This window comes from Nyctibius grandis, chromosome 31 (genome assembly GCF_013368605.1).
Source record: "Nyctibius grandis isolate bNycGra1 chromosome 31, bNycGra1.pri, whole genome shotgun sequence".
Classification (NCBI taxonomy): Eukaryota; Metazoa; Chordata; class Aves; order Nyctibiiformes; family Nyctibiidae; genus Nyctibius; species Nyctibius grandis.
The window spans coordinates 1,524,817-1,542,549 of record NC_090688.1 but is presented as its reverse complement, the minus strand read 5'-3'; the positions used below and the strand labels follow the sequence as shown (position 1 = coordinate 1,542,549).

General features: G+C 62.3%; 1 protein-coding gene across 1 annotated transcript; it reads left to right on the top strand.

The window, feature by feature from the left end:
- The first annotated feature begins 2,045 nt into the window (after positions 1 to 2,045).
- On the top strand, positions 2,046 to 13,634 carry MKNK2 (MAPK interacting serine/threonine kinase 2). Its single transcript, XM_068420504.1, has 14 exons — positions 2,046 to 2,123; positions 2,225 to 2,415; positions 4,607 to 4,688; positions 4,870 to 4,971; positions 5,080 to 5,177; positions 6,159 to 6,238; positions 6,699 to 6,772; positions 6,859 to 6,963; positions 7,295 to 7,350; positions 7,573 to 7,668; positions 9,107 to 9,301; positions 9,391 to 9,555; positions 9,640 to 9,683; positions 9,937 to 13,634. The coding sequence occupies exons 2-14, from the start codon at positions 2,368 to 2,370 to the stop codon at positions 10,202 to 10,204; spliced, it is 1,413 nt and encodes a 470-aa protein (XP_068276605.1). The 5' UTR covers positions 2,046 to 2,123; positions 2,225 to 2,367; the 3' UTR covers positions 10,205 to 13,634.
- Positions 13,635 to 17,733: the final 4,099 nt, after the last annotated feature.

Genomic DNA, 17,733 nt, shown 5'->3' with positions numbered 1-17,733 from the left:
CGGCGTGCAGCAAACACGCGGAGGTCGTGCAAGGGCCACGTGGCAAGCACACAGCGAGCACGTGGTGAGCGCGCACCAGACACGCATGGTGCATGTGGAGAACATGCAGACGACATGCAGATGACATGCAGATGACACGCACCGCACACGCAGCGAGCACGGCCGCTCCGCCAGGGCCCCCCCGGGCTGGGCGAGCTCCCAGCCAGTGCTGGGTGTCCCCGCCACGCCGGGCACCCCTGGGTGCCGCCCCGGGGCTGTGGGTGCCGGCGCTGCCGCCCTGTCATTACCGGCCCGGTGACCTACATGGCGGCGTGCGCAATTTCGGAGGCATGTGGCTCCTCCGCCCGCGCCGGAGCCGCCCAAAGGGGCCAGCGGCCAGCGCGCCCCATGGCACCATCCCCTGTCCCCTGTCCCCGTCCCTCATCCTTCCTCTAACCCTGGGAGCCAAAACCCTACAAATCCCCTCCCCGTCCTGCACCACAACTGCCCCCCCCGCCAGCCTGGGCTAATTGGGGAGCCCTCGTTAGCAGCGCTAATGAAGCAAGGGCCAGGGTGCCTGGGGCTCCCCAGCGGGACGCGGGAGCGGGCGTCAGGGCCTGGCCAAAGCAGGACTTTGGGGCTGGGGGGGGCCATGGGGGCAGCTGGGCCCCCACCGCGGTGCCCCCACGCCGGGATGGCCCCGGTGGCTTTGGGGGGGCTGCAGTGAAATGTCCCCAAACAGCGGGGACAGGAGGAGAAGGCAGCGAGGGGACAGAGCGTGACGCGGGGCGGGGGGTGACGTGGGGCGCCCCGGGGGGGCCCCGCTGGGTGCGCCATGGCGGCGGGGCGAGCAGCCAATGCGCGGTGCGGGCGGTGAAGTCATGCGGCCGCCATTGGCCTCGGAGCCGCCGCTCGGGCGCAACGAGCGCGTCCGGCCTCAGCCCGGGTTGGCGTCATGCGAGATGGGGGGTGTGTGTGTGGGGGGGACACCCACACGGTGACAACCTCCCATGGTGCCACCGAGCCTGCAGTGGGGGGGGCCGGCTCCTGAGTCCCCCCCCTGCCGCCACCGCTGGCCACATGCAGCAGGGCCTCGGTGGCCTGCGGGGACGGAGGGACGTGACCCCGTGCCCTGCTCCCCGCCTCGGGGGGCTGAGCACTGCCCCGCTTGTGACATGTGTGGGCTGGGAAGGGAGGGGGTCAGGGCCAGCTCCCGGCCCCCCCCAGCCCTGAGCCTTGGGGCTGCAGAAAATAAACACGGAGCCCGAGTGTCCCTGTCCCCGGGTGCAGGAAGGGGACCCCATTGGGGGTGTCCCTGTCCCTGGGTGCAGGGGGGGGACCCCAATGGGGGTGTCCCTGTCCCTGGGTGCAGTATAGGGTGCCCAGGGTTGTCCCTGCACCCAGGTGTGAGGTGTGTGTGTGGGGGTGTGGTTGGGGTGCTTGGGGGGGGGTGTCATTGTCCCCTGGTGCAGTGCAGGGGTGTCTGAGGGGTGTCCCCGACTCTGGGTGCAGTGCCGGGGGGGGGGGGGCTGGGGGGTGCCCCTGTTTGTGGGTGCAGCGCAAAGGGGAGACTGGGGGTGTCCCCGTCTCCGGGTGCAGTGCAGAGGGTGGCCGGGGGGGTGTCCCTGTCCCTGACTGCAGCACCGGAGGGTGTCCTGGTGCAGCGCGGGGGTGCCCGGGGGGGTGTTTGTGTCCCCGGTGGGTGCACGGGGGGGTGTCCCCGTCCCGGTGCAGCACAGAGGGGTTTGTTTGTGTCCCCGGTGGGTGCATGGGGGGGTGTTTGTGTCCCCGGGGGGAGTGTTCGTGTCCCCGGTGGGTGCCGGGGGGGGTGTTTGTGTCCCCGGGGGGGGTATTCGTGTCTCCGGTGGGTGCCGGGGGGGGTGTTTGTGTCCCCGGGGGGGGGTGTTTGTGTCCCCGGTGGGTGCCGGGGGGGGTGTTTGTGTCCCTGGGGGGGGTGTTTGTGTCCCCGGAGGTGCCGGGGGAGTGTCCCCGTCGCGGGGCGGGGCGGGGCGGGCCGGGGCCGCCTCTATAAAAGCTGTCGGGGGCAGCAGCGGCGCGTCCCCCCCCGGCGGTGCGGTGCGGAGCGGAGCGGGCGGTGCGGGCTGCGGGACCACCAGCCGCGGCGGCTCTGCGGGGCCGCGCCGGTGAGCGCCGGGGGTCCGGGGGGGGCTCCGTGAGGGGCCGCAGCCGCCTGACCCCCCCCCCCCCCCCCCCCCCCCCCCCCCCCCCGCTCCTCTCCCCGCAGGTCTCGGCCACCCCCCGGACTCCCCCCCGCCTCTGCCCGGCCCTCCGCCTCCCTCCCTGCCCCCTCCCGTTTATTTTTTTCTCCCCCCCCCTTTCATTTCGCCCAGCAACGCCGCCCCCCGCCGCCCCCCCCCCCGCAGCAAGATGGTGCAGAAGAAATCAGACCTCGCGGGTTTCCACCGCTCCTTCAAGGTAAGGGGCTGCTCCCTGCCCCGGGGATGCGCCGGGGGGGGCTTTAGGGGGGCTCCGGGGTGCGGGCAGGGCCGGGGCAGGCCCGTGGGGGCCGCATCCTGCGCCGCATCCCCGGCCTTGGCGCGGGGGGGGGGAGCTGCCTCCTGCCCGCACCCCCCGCGACACCCCCCGAGGGGGAGGGATGAGCCGGGGGCCGCTGCCACCCAAACCGGGCAGCGGGACCCCCCTGTCCCGCCCTCCCCGGGGGTCGGGGTGCTCTCAGAGGGAGGGTCCACAACCCCCCCCCACCCGGGTGGGTGCTGGGGTGCTGCAGCTCCCCCATTGGGGGGGGGGGGCTGCACTGTCGATACCCCCCTGCCCAGCTGCACCCATTCACCCCTAATCTGTGGGCTGCCAGGGCGCAGCAGCAGGGTGGGGGGGCTGCCCGTGGGGCTGGGGGTCGGGGTGCTCTCAGAGGGAGGGTCCACAGCCCCCCCGCCCGGGTGGGTGCTGGGGTGCTACAGCACGGCTTTGCTCCCCCGTGGGGTGTGGGGGGGTGGGCTGCACTGCCCCCCCCATCTGCACCCATTCACCCCTGATCCTTGGGGTGGGGGGGCTGCAGCAGCGGGGTGGGGGGGCTGCAGGGGCTCGCCAGGCCCAGCTCAGGACCTGTTGTGCAAGAACCTTGTGCGAGGGCCACATCCTGACAACGCAGCACACGCGGTGCCCGGCCCGGGGCCTGTGGCTGCACCCGGGGGTGCCCAGGGCACCGTCACCCCGCAGCCATCGCGGGAGGGGGCCGCATCCTGCCGGGTCCAGCACCCCTCAGCGCTCCCTCTTGGCCCCGTGGCTTGGTGGGATCTTTGTTTAGTTTGGCTCCCGGCGCTCCGAGGGATGCTGGGAGCTCACCCGAAACCTGCCCGGCTTATTTTAGCTGACACCTAATCCTGTTTTTAAGGCTTTTGGCTGGGCTTCGGCTCCCTCCACTCCCCCCCCCTCCCCCGGGGTGCCTGGGGACAGGGACGAGCGGGGTGGGGACACACGGACACCTCGGTTGTGCTGATGGAGCCGGTGCGCAGCCTCCCATCCCCCAAAACCTTTTGTGTGGCGGTGCTGCGGCAGCTGGCAGAGCCCCGTGTCCCCCCCATGTCCCCCCCACCCCGGGAGGCCTCATCCTGCATCCGTGGTGCAGAGCCTTGGGGTGGCCACCCTGACGCAGGGGCCTTGGCCTGGGGCTGCGGGGGGGCTGGCAGCTGAAGGGCAACGCTGCACTCTGCAAATTCAGATTTATTTATTTTTTGGGAGGGGAGTAAAGCGCTGGGCAGGACCGTTTTGGCCCCAGAAATCGGGAGTGGTGCTTGGTGGGGGGGTGCTCCTGGTGTGCACCATGGTGGGGACCCCCCCCAGCGCTGCCCCGGCAGTAAACAGGCGCTTTCTGGGTGTTTCTGGCAGCGGTGGCCGGGGTTTGCTGGGGCTGGCAGCCGGCCCGGGCACTGGGGCACTGGGGCGGGTTTGGGAACGCGGCCGGGAGCAGCCACCTCCACCCAAACAGATTTCATAACCCCACAGAGGACGGGACCCTTTCACACCCCCCCGCCCGATGCTGCCCCGTCCCGCGGTGGGGTGGCTCGTGGTGTCCCCTTTGGGGTGCTGGCAGGGTTTTGGGGTGGGGGAAGCAGCGGTTCCCACACCCTTCACCGATCCGGGGCACAGGGAGAGTTTGGGGTAGGGCCCGATCCTGCCAGGTCGCAGGTGTCTCGGTGGTCACCAGAGCGGGGCTGAGCGGGCTCCGGCCCACCGTGACCTTGCGGGGAGCCGGGAGGACGCGCACGGTGGCTCTGGAGCCTGTCCTGCCCTGCGGCTTTTTTTCCCCTTCCTCCTCCCTGTAGCTCAGGCCTGGGTGGAGGTTTGGGGTTGGGGTGGTGCGGGCGGCCCCAGCCCCTCTCCTCATCATGCATGACCCCACAGCACCAGCCCCATCAGGAGATGTGGCCAAACCCTTCCTCCTCCTCCTCCTCTTCCTCCTCCCATGGCTCTACCTGGAGCTCTGCCACGTCCCTCTGGCAGCAGCCCCGCAAGCTGGTGTCCCGCACCAGCGGGGTGGGTGCCAAGGCCAGGAGCGTGCCAGGCTCCTCCGTGCCCGTAGCGGGCGGCCGGTGGCGGCTGATCCAGCAGCAGCTGCCATCTCACTCCTGTTCGTGACCCCCCGCAGGGACAAAACCCCTTCGACCTGGAGTTCGACCAGTCCAACCACCTGGAGCCCGTCTTCAACTTCGAGTGCCCGCCCCGTCCCGGTGAGCTGTGGGTGCCCTCCCGTGGGGCTGCGTCCCGGGGGTCTCCTCCCACCCTCGCCCCCGGGTTGTTGGCCCTTTGTGCTCTCCTAAAGACTTAGGGGGCTGCCCCGGGGGTTGTGACACTGGGGGGGGCAGGAGGTGGAGGGGGGTGACTCATGCCGGTGGCTTTGCTCGGGCACAGACATGCCTTCAAGTCAACCCATCGATATCCCCGACGCCAAGAAAAGGAACAAGAAGAAGAAGCGCTGCCGGGCCACCGACAGCTTCTCGGGCAGGTTCGAAGGTGAGCGGGGCTGGGGCAGAGCCCTCCTGGTGTCCCCAGGCTTGGGGACAGCTGTGGTGTCCCACGCTGCGGTGGGGCTGGCAGCTCAAGCGACCTCTCCCCTGCCAGATGTTTACCAGCTGCAGGAGGAGGTGTTGGGAGAAGGGGCCCACGCCAGAGTCCAGTCCTGCGTTAACCTCATCACCAACAAGGAGTACGCCGTGAAGGTAAAGCTCTGACCCTCACTGCCGCCCACCTGGCTCCCTCTCACCTCCTGCCTCAGTTTCCCTTTCCACCCTCTGTGTCTCGGGCTCTCCCAGCTCCCACGACCACGCGGTGCTGGCACAGGACCACAATGTCATGGGCTGGAGGGACAGAGAGGGGCAGGAGCGTGGCAGGGCCGGGCTGCACAGGTGGCACATTGTCCTCTGCCACCGCCCAGCTCCGGGACCTGGGTCAACCCCTGTAGCCACGCTCCTCTCCCTGCAAATTAGGGCAGATGGGAGATTAAATTAACACTTGCAACGCGTCTGGGGATGCAGGGTGAGCAGGGATGGGTGGTGCTGGCAGGGTGGCCAGCTCCCGCTCGCCCTGGGGAGGTCTCCATGCCCCTGCGAGCACGTGGGTGCTGGAGGGGGTCAGGATGAGCTGGCTGCTTTTGGGGTCGGGGATGCTGGCCCCGCACCCCGCAGGCTGCCAGCCACGGTGTGAGGGTGCTGGGATGGGCCCCAGGTCAAAATGCAGCTAAATGGAAGGAGAACTTGGCTTCCCCCATCGCCCCGGGGGGACCTTTGGGTGCCCCAGTGGGGAAACTGAGGCAGCGGGGAGGATTGGGGGGGCTCCGTGTGCCCCGAAGGGCTGGGGCCAGTGGGAGCAGCCAGCTCTCCCCCCACGAGGCTGTGGGTGGGGGCCCCCTGCCCACCCTGTGGCACGTCCGCTGGGTCCCCAACAGTGCTGGGCCCTTCTCTGCCGAGGTGTCACTGGGCCCTCGACTTGGCCATGGCCCCGGAGGGAGCGGCTTGGCACTGCCCCACCGCTGGGAACAGCCTGTTCTGCTGCCTTAACCCCTTCGGGCACCCCCTGCCTCCCTCTGCCCGGCCCCGGGGGTCCCCAGCGTGAGCTGGGAGGGGGTGCAGCAGTCCCCAGCCCCCCCCCCCACACCCCGACAGCGCTGCCTCTCCCTGAGCCTCCCCCACTTTGCGTTTCAGATCATCGAGAAGCGCCTGGGCCACATCCGCAGCAGGGTCTTCCGAGAGGTGGAGATGCTCTACCAGTGCCAGGGCCACAGGTACCGCGGGGCAGCCACCGTCCCCCCCCCACACCGGGGCCATGGGGAGTAGGCTGAGACCGGGCTGACGCTCGTGACACCCATGGGCTGCAGCCAGGCATCTCGAAGCGGATTGTGGTGATAAGGGGGGGCTGCGGCGGCCGAGTCAGGGTGGTGCTGAGGGGTGAGCTGAGCCCCCGCCGCAGCGTTTGCCGGGAGCTGCCGAGCGGGGCTGTACGTGGAGGGGGGCGAGCGAGCCAGGAGGGTCTGCGAGCAATTAGGGAGCGGAGCTGGGCGCTGAAAGTCCCTCTCCCCCCTCCTGGAATGTGGCTGAGGGGCCCCAGCTGTGTGGTTTCAATCACTGAAACCCAATTTTCCCATCCCCTGTCCCCCTCCTCGTGCTGGCTGGGGGTGCGGGGGGGCTGCGGGGACCCCAGGAGGGTTTTGGGGGGATGCTGGGCTGATGCCGCCGTCCCTGCAGGAACGTCCTGGAGCTGATCGAGTTCTTCGAGGAAGAGGAGAGGTTTTACCTGGTGTTCGAGAAAATGAGAGGAGGTGAGTGCGGTGACGGGGTGGGGGGAGCCGGGGTGGCAGGAGCCCCCCCATGAGCCCCCCCAGCTCCGCTCTCACCCCGGCCGCAGGCTCCATCCTGACCCACATCCATCGGCGACGCCACTTCAACGAGCTGGAGGCCAGCGTGGTGGTGCGGGATATCGCCAGCGCCCTGCACTTTTTGCACAACAAAGGTGAGCTGGGACCCCCCCAGGTGGGTGCTGCCTCCCCCCGGGTGGTTGCTGCCCCCCCCCGAATCCTCCTGCCCAGGGCACGGTGCCGTCCCTGGGCACGCAGGGTCAGGCCCAGCTGCATCACGAGGATTTTTGGGGTGCGGAGCCTGTTCCTCTGGTTCAGCCGGGACTTGGGGCCGGCAGCAATTTTTTTCTCACCACGACGCGGGCGGTGATTTGGGGCAGGGAGGGGAGGGGGGGGCCCCGTGCCACCCCCACACCTTTCACCATGGGGGGCTTGTGGGGAGGGGGGTGGAATTTTTGCTCTCATCATCTCTTCTCTCCCTGCCAGGAATCGCACACAGGGATCTCAAACCAGAAAATATTCTGTGTGAGAGCCTGGACCAGGTGAGGGGGGGGAGCAGCTGGGGGGGGGGGGCACAGGGGCACAGGTCCCCGGGGTGGGGGGCACGGGTCCCCACGGGGGATGCTGCTGCCGCTGGAGCACGCAGGGTTGTGTGAAGCACAAAGCAACCAGGCAGTAACGAGCAATTGGGGTGTAAAAGGAGGGCTGAGGGTCTCCAGGGGCTGCTGGGGGGGTCACTGGCTGCTCTGTCCCCCCCCTTCCAGGTCTCCCCAGTGAAAATCTGCGACTTTGACCTGGGAAGCGGCATCAAACTCAACGGCGATTGCTCCCCCATTTCCACCCCGGAGCTGCTCACCCCAGTAAGCATGTAAACCCTGGGGTGGGGGGGGTGGCTGTCCATGGGGGGGGCCTCCCCAGCTGCCCCCCCCCAGGCTTTGGGGTCAGGGCTGCGTGCGGACACCCCCTGCTCGTCGCTGATGCCGTGTTGTCCCCTCTGCGGCGGGCGAGATGCGGTTACATAATGCGGGGCGGGGGGACGGGTGACGTTGGGGGGGGGGGGACGGGTGACGTGGGGGGGGGGCTGGCACGCAGCCCGGGCTGCCGAGAGCCTTAGCAACAGCCAGCCCCGGCGGAGGCGGCCGGGCGGAGCGAGGAGAAGTGGGTCAGGCGAGAGGCTGGGGGGGGGCCACTGTGGTTCCCCCACCCCGGTCGTGGGTGGCGGGGGGCTGGGCCCCCCCCTGCTGCGAGATGCTGCTTGCAGGGTGGGCACCCCAAAAGCTTCTGGAGTGACCCCCCCATGTTGCAAGGAGCTGTCCCACCTTCTGGGGGGACACCAAGCCTGCCCCCCCCTCAGAAAGCCCCGCTGCTCTTATCACCAGCAGCAGGGCCCCCCCCCCGGCAGGGTGTCACCCCGGTGTTTTTGGGGTGCTCACGTGCCGGGGAGGGCAGAGCCCGGCCGATGCGGGGTACACAACAGCAGAGGGGGGGGGGAGCAAACCAGTCCAACCCCCTCCTTCCTCCGCATTCACCCTCCTCCTGGGGCAGAGCCTGGGTTTCTGAGGTGTCCCGAGTTTCCCCGTTCTCAGCGATTGGGGCCTCTCGGTCCCTGCAGGGTTAAAGCCCTGTTTGTAGGGTGGTGGTTGGGGTTTTTTTTTTTTTTCCCCTGTGGTGGCATCAGCTGCTGGGGCTCTGGTTCGTTAGGAGGCCTCTCTTACCCACTGATTATCTGCTGGCTGCGGTGTTTTTTTCCTCCTCCCCTGGTCACGAGGCGCTGTGTTGGGGTCACGTGCGCTGGAAAGTCCCAGAGTCCCAGGAGCCATCGGGGGAACAGGGCTGCTGGCTCTTGCCTCGCCTCCCAGCATGGGTTTAACTCCTCCGGCCCCGCTCCGGGGGTGGCACGGGGGGGGGAACAGGCAGAGCAGGCTTGTCCCCGCGGTGTTTTGGGGCCACTCCCAGGCAATGGGGCAGACGCTGAGCCAGTTGGGTGGCGGCGGCAGTGCTGCCCCGTGGGGGTACCCGGGAGGGGGGGGTGCACCCCTTTAAGCTTTTTATGTTTTAATAGGGTGGCAGCCCCACGTTGGGTGACCCCCAAAGAGGCAGGGGGTCCACGAGATCCCCTCCGTGGTGGGAAACCCAGGGCAGGGGGTGATCTGCCCCGCCAGGAGCAGACCTGGAAGCAGCCATGTCTGCACCCTCATTTTATGGGGTGCAGCCCCCCAGGACCCACTCAGTCCCCCTGGCTCTGCCCCATCCTTCGGGGTCCCCCACGCCGGGGCTCACCCCCTCCTCTCCCCGCAGTGCGGCTCCGCCGAGTACATGGCCCCGGAGGTGGTGGAAGCCTTCAACGAGGAGGCGTCCATCTACGACAAGCGCTGCGACCTGTGGAGCCTGGGCGTCATCCTGTACATCATGCTCAGCGGGTACCCCCCTTTCGTGGGGCACTGCGGCTCCGACTGCGGCTGGGACCGGGGCGAGGCCTGTCACACCTGCCAGGTGCGCGGGGCACCCCGAAACCCCCCACCGCTTTGGCACCGCTGCTCTCGGCTCACCCCCTTTTTATTTTCGCCCCCCCTCCCTTCTAGAACATGCTCTTCGAGAGCATCCAGGAGGGGAAGTACGAGTTTCCCGACAAGGACTGGGCGCACATCTCCTTCGGAGCCAAAGATCTCATTTCCAAGCTGCTGGTGAGAGATGCCAAGAAGCGGCTCAGTGCGGCCCAGGTCCTGGAGCACCCTTGGGTGCAGGGGGTGAGTGCTGTTGCCCCCTCATCGCTGGGGTGGGGCCCCCCCTCTGCGGGGTGCCCGGCTCTGACCAGCTGTGTTTCGTTGCAGTGCGCCCCGGATAACACCCTGCCCACCCCCATCATCCTGCAGAGGTGAGCGCGGGGGGCCCTGGGGTGGGGTGGGGGGACGTGGCGCAGCCCCCCAAATCCTGGCTCCACTCTTTGGGGGCTCTGCCGCAGCTCTCGCGGGGTGGGCAGCGGTTGCAGCGTGTGATTTGGGGTCGAGCCATGGTTTTGGTGCCTCACCGCTCCGGCGTGGTGCACACAGAGGGGACACCCCGATATTTGACCCCAACCTCCCTCCAGCCCCCCCATATCCCCCCCTGAGCCCCTGCCTCCCCCGCAGGAACAGCAGTGCCAAAGAGCTCACGTCCTTCGCCGCCGAGGCCATGGCTGTCAACCGCCAGCTGATGCGGCGCGACGAGGACGAGGAGGAAGAGGCGGAGGAGGAAGCACGACCCATCATCATCAAAGCTACCTCACGGGCCATGCAGCTCTCCCCCCCCTCCGAGTCCAAGCTGGCCAAGCGGCGGCAGAAGAACAGCCTGGCCAAGGCCGTGGCTGCCGGGCAGCATCTGGTGGCCCCGCTGGTCCTGGTGGCCGACCAAGCCTGAGCTGTGCCCCTCGGACCTGCTGTACCCCATGTCCCCACACCTCCTTCTTTCTTTCTTTTCCCCCCCCTAAAAACCCCACCTTTTCTGGCTAGTGACAAGATCAGGACTCGTCCCTGTGGCTGGTTTCCAAGGTTTTGCTGATCTTGTAGGTCTGGGGGTGGGAGGGTTTGTTTAAGATCATTTTTTTTGTTGTTGTTTTTTAAGGTATTAAATCAAGCGTGAGGTTGCTTCACCCAGGGCACACTCAAGGACATCTGACAGACACACGGACTTTTGTTTCCTGACTCTTAGTTTCTCCTCTGACATTTCCCCCCCCTCTTCTCCCCGACACCAAAGGACTCTTTGTATCCGCGGCTGCTTTGACTATTTCAGCTCATTTCATACTGTGAACAAAAAACATCCTCGGTCGCGTTTTCAACAACGGCAGTCGCGTTTTACCCTCGTCCCTCCCCTCGGAGCTGCAGGTCTTTCTCTGATGTTGGGGTAGATCCCCCAAAACACCCCTTTGGGGGGTTCAGGAGGCACCTCCCGGGCACGGGGGTGTCCCCAGCTGTGCTTCGGGGGGACGTGGTGGGTGTTGTGCAGGGAACTGCTTCCAGAATAAGCTATCACCCCTTTTTTTTTCTTTTTTATTTTCTTTTTCTTTTTTTTTTAATTATTGTTGGTTTTCAACTGCTAGCTGTGCTTCTCTACAGGGCACGGAGAAATGTCTTCCTTTCCTCCCGTGCTCCGGCCGGCGGCTCCCCGGGGGTAAGGTCAGAGCCGGGGGGGGATGCGCAGGCGTTTGGGGCCGGGTCGCATGTTGCACCCCGTGTTTTCAGAGGCGGGGGGGGGCTCGCTGGTGGCTGTGGCCTCGTGGAGGTGCGAGATGGGGGGGATGAGGTCTCCAGGGTGGCTGGAGCAGCTAAAAAATACCCTTCTGGGAATAGCGGGGTGCTCCATGGAAAGGAAAGGACCCCCCTTAACGAGTGCTAGGATGTGGGTGGTGTGACATGGTGTGGCTTCGGGCTGGCCCCGAGGCTGCCGTGGTGGGCAGGGTGTGGGGGCACGGAGGGGGCCGAGCGCCCCGGGGATGGCAGCAGACCCCGAGGGTCACGGCGTGGGGGAGCAGCCCGAGGAGGGCTTGGGATGTGGGGCCGGAGGGTTTGGGGTTGGGGCAGGAGCGCCTGGGGAGAGCTGGGCGTGCGTGGTCACGCGTGTGTATGTGCATCCGTGTTGTGCACGTGTTGTCCTTCCCTCGGAGCTCGCTTTGGGGAGGGGAGGGAACGCACACAGGGGCAGGACTTGGGGTGCTGAGCCGGGACGAGGCCCTCGGTTGGTTTTTACCCCACGTGCTCAGCGCTGGGCCGGCGTCCCGGCTCCCCCAAACCCCCCCGCACCCCGTGCCAGAGCAGTGAAACCTCCGCTCCCCGCCGCGGGTCGTGCCCCCGCGCTGTGCCCGCTGCCGTCCCCGCGTCCCAGCGGGAGGGAGGGCGTCCCCTTCGTTAGCAATCTCCTCTCCCTTCCAACTCAGTGCTTTTGAGCTTTATATTTGGCAGAAGCAGCCTCGGCTCGTCGTGTGCGCAGGTGAAGGCTTTGGGAGCTGGCTTTGAGGTGGGGAAGAGGCTTCCCCAGGTCTTCAGCTGAAGACAGTCACTGTCTCTGATAGAAAAACAAAAAAAAGTTTTCCTTTTAATTTTAAGACTGCTGACAGCAATACTATGCAATATATGTTGGGTTTTGTTTCAGGGAGGTGTGTGTGAGTTATCTGGGGAGATGATGATCTCGGGTGTTGATGGAGTTTGGGGCAGGGATTGTCTTTTCTTGCCCTTCCCGGCCCCTCGGTGGGTCGGGGAGGGTGGTTCCCCCCCCAAAACCACCTCACACTTGTGATTTACGCTCTCCCCTGGGTGCCCCCAGTCCCACGGCCAGGGGAGATCCCCCCCCGCCACAGGCACCGGGACACCCCAGAGACGCCTCCTTTAAAGGAGACACATGAAAAAAAAAATCCATCTTGATTGTACATTGTTACTTTTTATAGCTTATTTTGTTTTTATCGGTTGTAGATAATTCCTCGTTGTCTTATATTAAGAAATACTTGAATGATGTACAGTACGCGATGCCTTGAGCTGGTATTGTGGAAGCTGTTGTTAATGCTGCACGCCGCAGCCCTTTTTTTTAAAAAAAATAGAAAAAAATCATGGGGAGGGGACGTCTCTGAAGTTTTTTTTTCGCCCCTGTGCTTTTGTCGGCAGACAGAGTTTCCCCCTCTTCCCATGGGTAAGACCCATCTCTTTTATATATATATATATATATATATATATATATATATATATATATATATATATATACACACACACATGCTCTTCTGGTGGCTGGCACGGGAGCTCGTCCCCGTGGGCGCAGGCTGACGCTGGGTGTCCTCGGCCAGGGATGGCCGTGGGCTGTGGGTGTTTGCAGCGAGGGGCTGGACGTGCTGGGGAGCACCCGAGCTCTTGGCTTGGTTGCTCGGCCCAGGTTTGGCTTCGTGTTTTGGCTCGGGGGGGTCGGTTTGACCTCGCGTGGCACTGGTGGGGGGACCTGTGCCGCCGGGATGGCGAGCTCCCGGCGGCTCCGGTGTGCGTGGCAGGGTCTGGGGGTTTACAGAGGATCCATAAATGCCTCTAGAGCTGGGGGATCCGCTCTGAAACACCTCTAGCCCTGGCTCGTGGCAGTGTTGGGCACCCATGGGTGCCAGGGTCGGGCTCGGCACCGCGCCGGGCCGGCTGGGGAGATGCTTGTGCCAGGGCCGGACATCCCCTCCCCGCTGCCAGCACCTCTCCCAGGGTGGTTTCCAGACAGATGCTCCCCGACCCGCGGTCCAGCACCAGCCAACCCCTCTTGCCAATGCCCTTCGTCCTCCTCTTCCTCTTTCGACGCCTTTCCCCCCGCCGCAGAGCATCTGTCTTGGAAACCAACTTCAAAAAGATTATTTTTTTTTCTTTTAAGCTGGAAATTTTAAGCGTTTTGGCTTCCTCTCCTTCCCCCCGCCCTTCCTTCAGCCGACTAACTCGACATAGAACTGGTTAGAAATGTTTACTGTGAAGCTAACTTTTTTTAAAATCAAACCAGGAGAAACTTTTCTCCCCTTTACAATTGATGAAGACTGCCAAAGCTGGTTCGACAAGAGTCACGTTAACGCACTGTTGGTTTGTACAAGGGCAGCCTTCGCTCGGGGGCTGGCTGGAAAATAAAAATGAAAATAAAAATTAAAAAAAAAAAAAACAAACAACAAACAAAAAACACAAAAAAAGGAAAAAAAAAGAAAAAAAGACCTACAAAAACAAGCACTTTACTGTATGTACCAGGTGAACTGATACAGCTGAATTGAAGTTTTCCTTTATAACAATTGTTGATGCCAGAATTTTGTATTCTGTTTTGTAAGAATTTAATAAAAATGCATTGAGACCTACGTGGTTGGCATGTGGCTGCGGGCAGGCTGGGCAGCACGGGGCCGGTGCTCCAGCCAAGGTCGTCCTTCCCAGTCTCCACGGGCTCCTTCCCAGTCCACTGCTGGTCCCGAGGTGGCTGGGAGGGCGGTGGGGGGCCAGGCAGGGCTGGAGCTGCAGTGGGGTGGGTTCGGGTGCCAGGAACAGGGGCTGGCAGCAGCTTGGCCCCGACTCTTTTTGCAGGGGTGTGGTGTGATCTGGATCCCCAAACCAGGGGCTAGAGGGTCATGGTGCAGCACCGAGCGCTCTGCCAGCCGCAAACAGTGGCACAGGGGCTGCCCGCTCCCCTGCCATCCCTTGGAGACACCCCTCCTGTACCTTTAGGTATGGGCCCATTTTCCTTCCCATACCTTCATCTGTCAGGTTGCAGAAGGGGGAAACTGAGGCAAGAGGAAAGAGCGTGGTGGGATGCTGGGGAGATGGGCAGCAGCAGGGACTGGAGGCTGGTGATCAGGTGTGGGAGAAGGGCTGCAGGAGCCCTGCTGTGCTTTCTTCTGTGGGCAGGGAAGACCTTGTTGCATTTCTTTTCTAATGTATTTTCATTTTTAAGGTATTTTTCTGGCCTGGTATTAGTAAGTTTTCCAGCCATGCTGGGGGATGGAGCTATGAGTCCTCTGACTGCCATTGCCAGGGCTGGTGGGGACACCCCGCCTGGCACCGCTGTCCCAGCAGACCCAGCAGTCAAAGGGAGCTTTGCTGCAGAGGGTGGTTTAGGTTTCAATCTGTAAAATAATTTCTTTGCATGGTCCCTCTCCCCCCCACCCCACCCCTGCCCCTGGCTTCACGGGCGCCCGGTAGTTGGAAACCGTTTCAGAGCACGTGCGGAGAAGGGCAGCTCCGAAAATAAACCGACGCTGGGTTAAAATAACCTGCGCTGCTCTGGTGCTCGAGCATCAGCCCAAAATAGGCTGGGATAAGGGTGCTAGAAATAAGTCTGTGTTGATCTGCACCGGAGGAAAGCCCCGCAGCAGGAGCAGCAGCAATGTCACCCATGCTGGCCCGGTGGCACGACGAAATATCTTCAGTATTTTGGGTCTAAGCCTGGCTGTGCTGGTGACAGATGATCCAGGTGATGAGCCAATGTTTCAATTCACTATTTGCACAAAAAAAACCCTGAAGTGAGGAACATGCACTCCCTCAGCCCCCCACCGGTCTCCTAAACAGTCAGTGAGCCCCAAAACCACACTGGGCACGCGGAGAGGAAGGTGTGAAGGGCTGGTTTGGATCAAAAAAAAGCTTGTTTTCCTTTTTGTGCTTTTAAAATGTTTTATGGGACGGGGAAGAGAAGGAAAGACCCACTGTACATTTTGCAGTGAATCACCACTCCTGCCCAGGCAACCAAAACAACCCAATTTGGGTGGTGGGGGTTTTTTTTGTAAAATGTGCCATTTTGGTGTCATTTTGTGGCTGGCATGTGGGTGTGCAGGTTCTCCCATCTCGGGCAGCGACGTGCACCCTGGCAGACCCCAGCGCGCGGCTCTGGCCCTGCCTGCGGTCTGGTCCCTCTGCACCAGGACGAGCCTCCGTGGCACGAGCATGGCTGGAAAAGGCTTGTGTTTGTGGGCTTGGATGGTGCAGGTTTGGCTTTCCCACAGGATTTCAGCTCCAGGTGCAGTCGGTCGGTGGGAGCGGAGCAGCTCCAGGTTTTTCCCAAAGCCCAGGAGAGCATCTCTGTCTGTGCCCCTCGGAGACCAGCATGCCAGTGGCTAGAGTGGGTCACGGGCCTCGTGCTTCATCTTCTCACCTGGTTGAAGGTTTCACTAAAGGCTTGTTGCTGGAGCACAGGGTTTGGCAAGTCCCACTTTAGCCCTTCTCTGGCTGATACCCAAGATGTCCCTGTCTTCGCCACGCAGGTCTCCTCGGAGCTTCATGTCGTCTTAACGTCACTCCTTTGAGCTGAGCTGCTCAGCCAGGTAAGAGCTACCTCCACATTCCTAGTTTTGCTTGGAATACATATTCCAAATGTATATTTTTTTTTTTTTTTAGCCTCTACAAGGCAAAGAAAGGCCCAGTGTCCTCTGCTGTCAAACTCTGAGCGCTCAGGTCCCACCGGTTTCATTCCAGCTGCACGTAGCTTGCCCTTGTGCAACCCAGACCCTTTATTTCCAGCCCTATAGTTGGTCAGCCTTCATCTCACACCAACTGAATCACACCGATTCCCCCGCCCAGAGGTATTGCTGCAGTCAGGCTTTTTATCATCTTGCGATTACCCCATCTCAAATAGTGCTGCCTTTTGCCCAGTGCCTCATTTGTGAAGAAATCTGTTGGCTATCAGACCCAGAAATAACGGCGCCGTGCCATGTTCAGGAGCGGTTGTTCTCAGCTTTATTTTGGGGATGTTCAAGTCTTCTGTACGGCACTATTTGCCTGTATTTCTTTTGTCTAATACGCTGCTGATTGCTGCTGCGTTGGTCTGGGGACGCTGTAGCAAACATCTCACCCCATCCCAAAGAGCCAAGGTGAGAGATTTCTGCACTATCTGTATTATCCCTTCTTATTTCTGTAGCTGTCTGTCTTTACGTTGGTCCTGAGTTGAGCCTCTGGCTACTGCCACAATATGAATCATCCCCCGTTTATTTCATCACGTGCTGAATAAATAGGATCTAACGAGCTGCGGCAGGGCCGGCACGGAGAGTAAGGCACAGAGAAGGGTGGTGGTGCCAGGGAGATGGGGCGAGATCACCGGCACCTTATCACTCACCAGACCTCGGGGCAGCCAGAGGGCTTTAGTGAGCATCAGATCTCTTCCCTGCGTGATGGAGCAGCACGTGTCCTCCTTGGCAGGCACACCAACCCCTCAGAGACAGCACTGTTTCTCAAAGATGGTCCAGCTGTGGATGTGCTGCGATTTGGGAGCAAGGAACACTATGGCGGAGAGGCTTCAGCCTCCACCACCTCCATCCCCACCAGCATGGGCTGGGCTGGATGTTCATGCACCTCCTGGGCAGGGCAGGGGCCTCTTGGTGACACTCCCGGCAGCACTCCTGGAGCTGGAGGGCTGCGGGACCAACCAGCCTGTGCCCACCTGCCCTGGGACCACGCTCCAGGCCAGAGCGTCCCACCGTCCAGTTGGGCGCACACAGCAGTCTTTAGCTCCCTCTAATGTTTATAGCCCAAATGAAGCATCTGAAAATGGAACAGGAGTGAGCAGGGACTGGGCAGGAGTCCAGATAATCATGTTTGTGAGTAAAAACATGTGACGCTGAACTGCATGGAAGCAGCTCGGCCAGCAACGGCGGTGTGAGTGTGTGATGTGCTAAGCAAATGGTATGAAAGACAAAAGGATGCAGTGTTTTTCAAAAAGAATACATCTGTGTTTAATGCTTGGTTATTATTAATATAAGAAAGATTTCACAGGAAAAAGAACCGTTCCTCTAAAAGCTTCTACTCCTTCCTGCATGCACAGACCAGATGCCAGAAGGGACTATTAGGACAGACAGCTCTGAACCCCAGCATGGTGGTGGCTACAGGAGTTTCCCAAACTCATCCACGTGAAGTGTAACACAGCTTTAAAAAAAAGAAGCAGAAACCTGCTGGCATGTAAGGCAGCAGAAACAGATATTTGATAGCATGATACAAAACCAGGTCGGAAGCTCTCGATCCAAATTAGTGGTGTAACAAGACCACTGCGATGTGCCACAGCAGCGTCTGGCCATAGGGGTTAATCAGTGAGATCCCTGAGCTATACAAGGGTCTGGAAGCTTTGAATCAATATAAATAGCACGTCCTCGTGTATTACAGAAACTGTAATGCAAAGGCACAGAAAACAGAAGGGGCGGACGTGACATTTCCTCACTGAACATGTTGAATCAAGGACCACACGTTTGCTCCTGAATGCGTGTGTGTGCACCTCCAAGAGCTGAGCACAGATCAGGGGAGGGATAACAGAGAAAGGGGGAATGTAATTACCCTGTGAAGAATAAACCACTTTAACGGTTCAGTTACTGAGATCACAGCAAGGCAGAGGCACAGCCTCTTAATTAATCTTCTGCTTTTCAAATTCCTCCTGCCCTCCCCCCGCCATTTTCCACCTCACACTGGCTGGCAAGGAGATGGCCATCA

Coding starts and splice junctions, on each gene's coding strand:
- MKNK2 (XM_068420504.1), top strand. CDS start 2,368: ATGGTGCAGAAGAAATCAGACCTCGCGGGTTTCCACCGCTCCTTCAAG. Junction 2,416..4,606: donor GTTTCCACCGCTCCTTCAAG/GTAAGGGGCTGC, acceptor GACCCCCCGCAG/GGACAAAACCCCTTCGACCT. Junction 9,684..9,936: donor ACCCCCATCATCCTGCAGAG/GTGAGCGCGGGG, acceptor CCTCCCCCGCAG/GAACAGCAGTGCCAAAGAGC.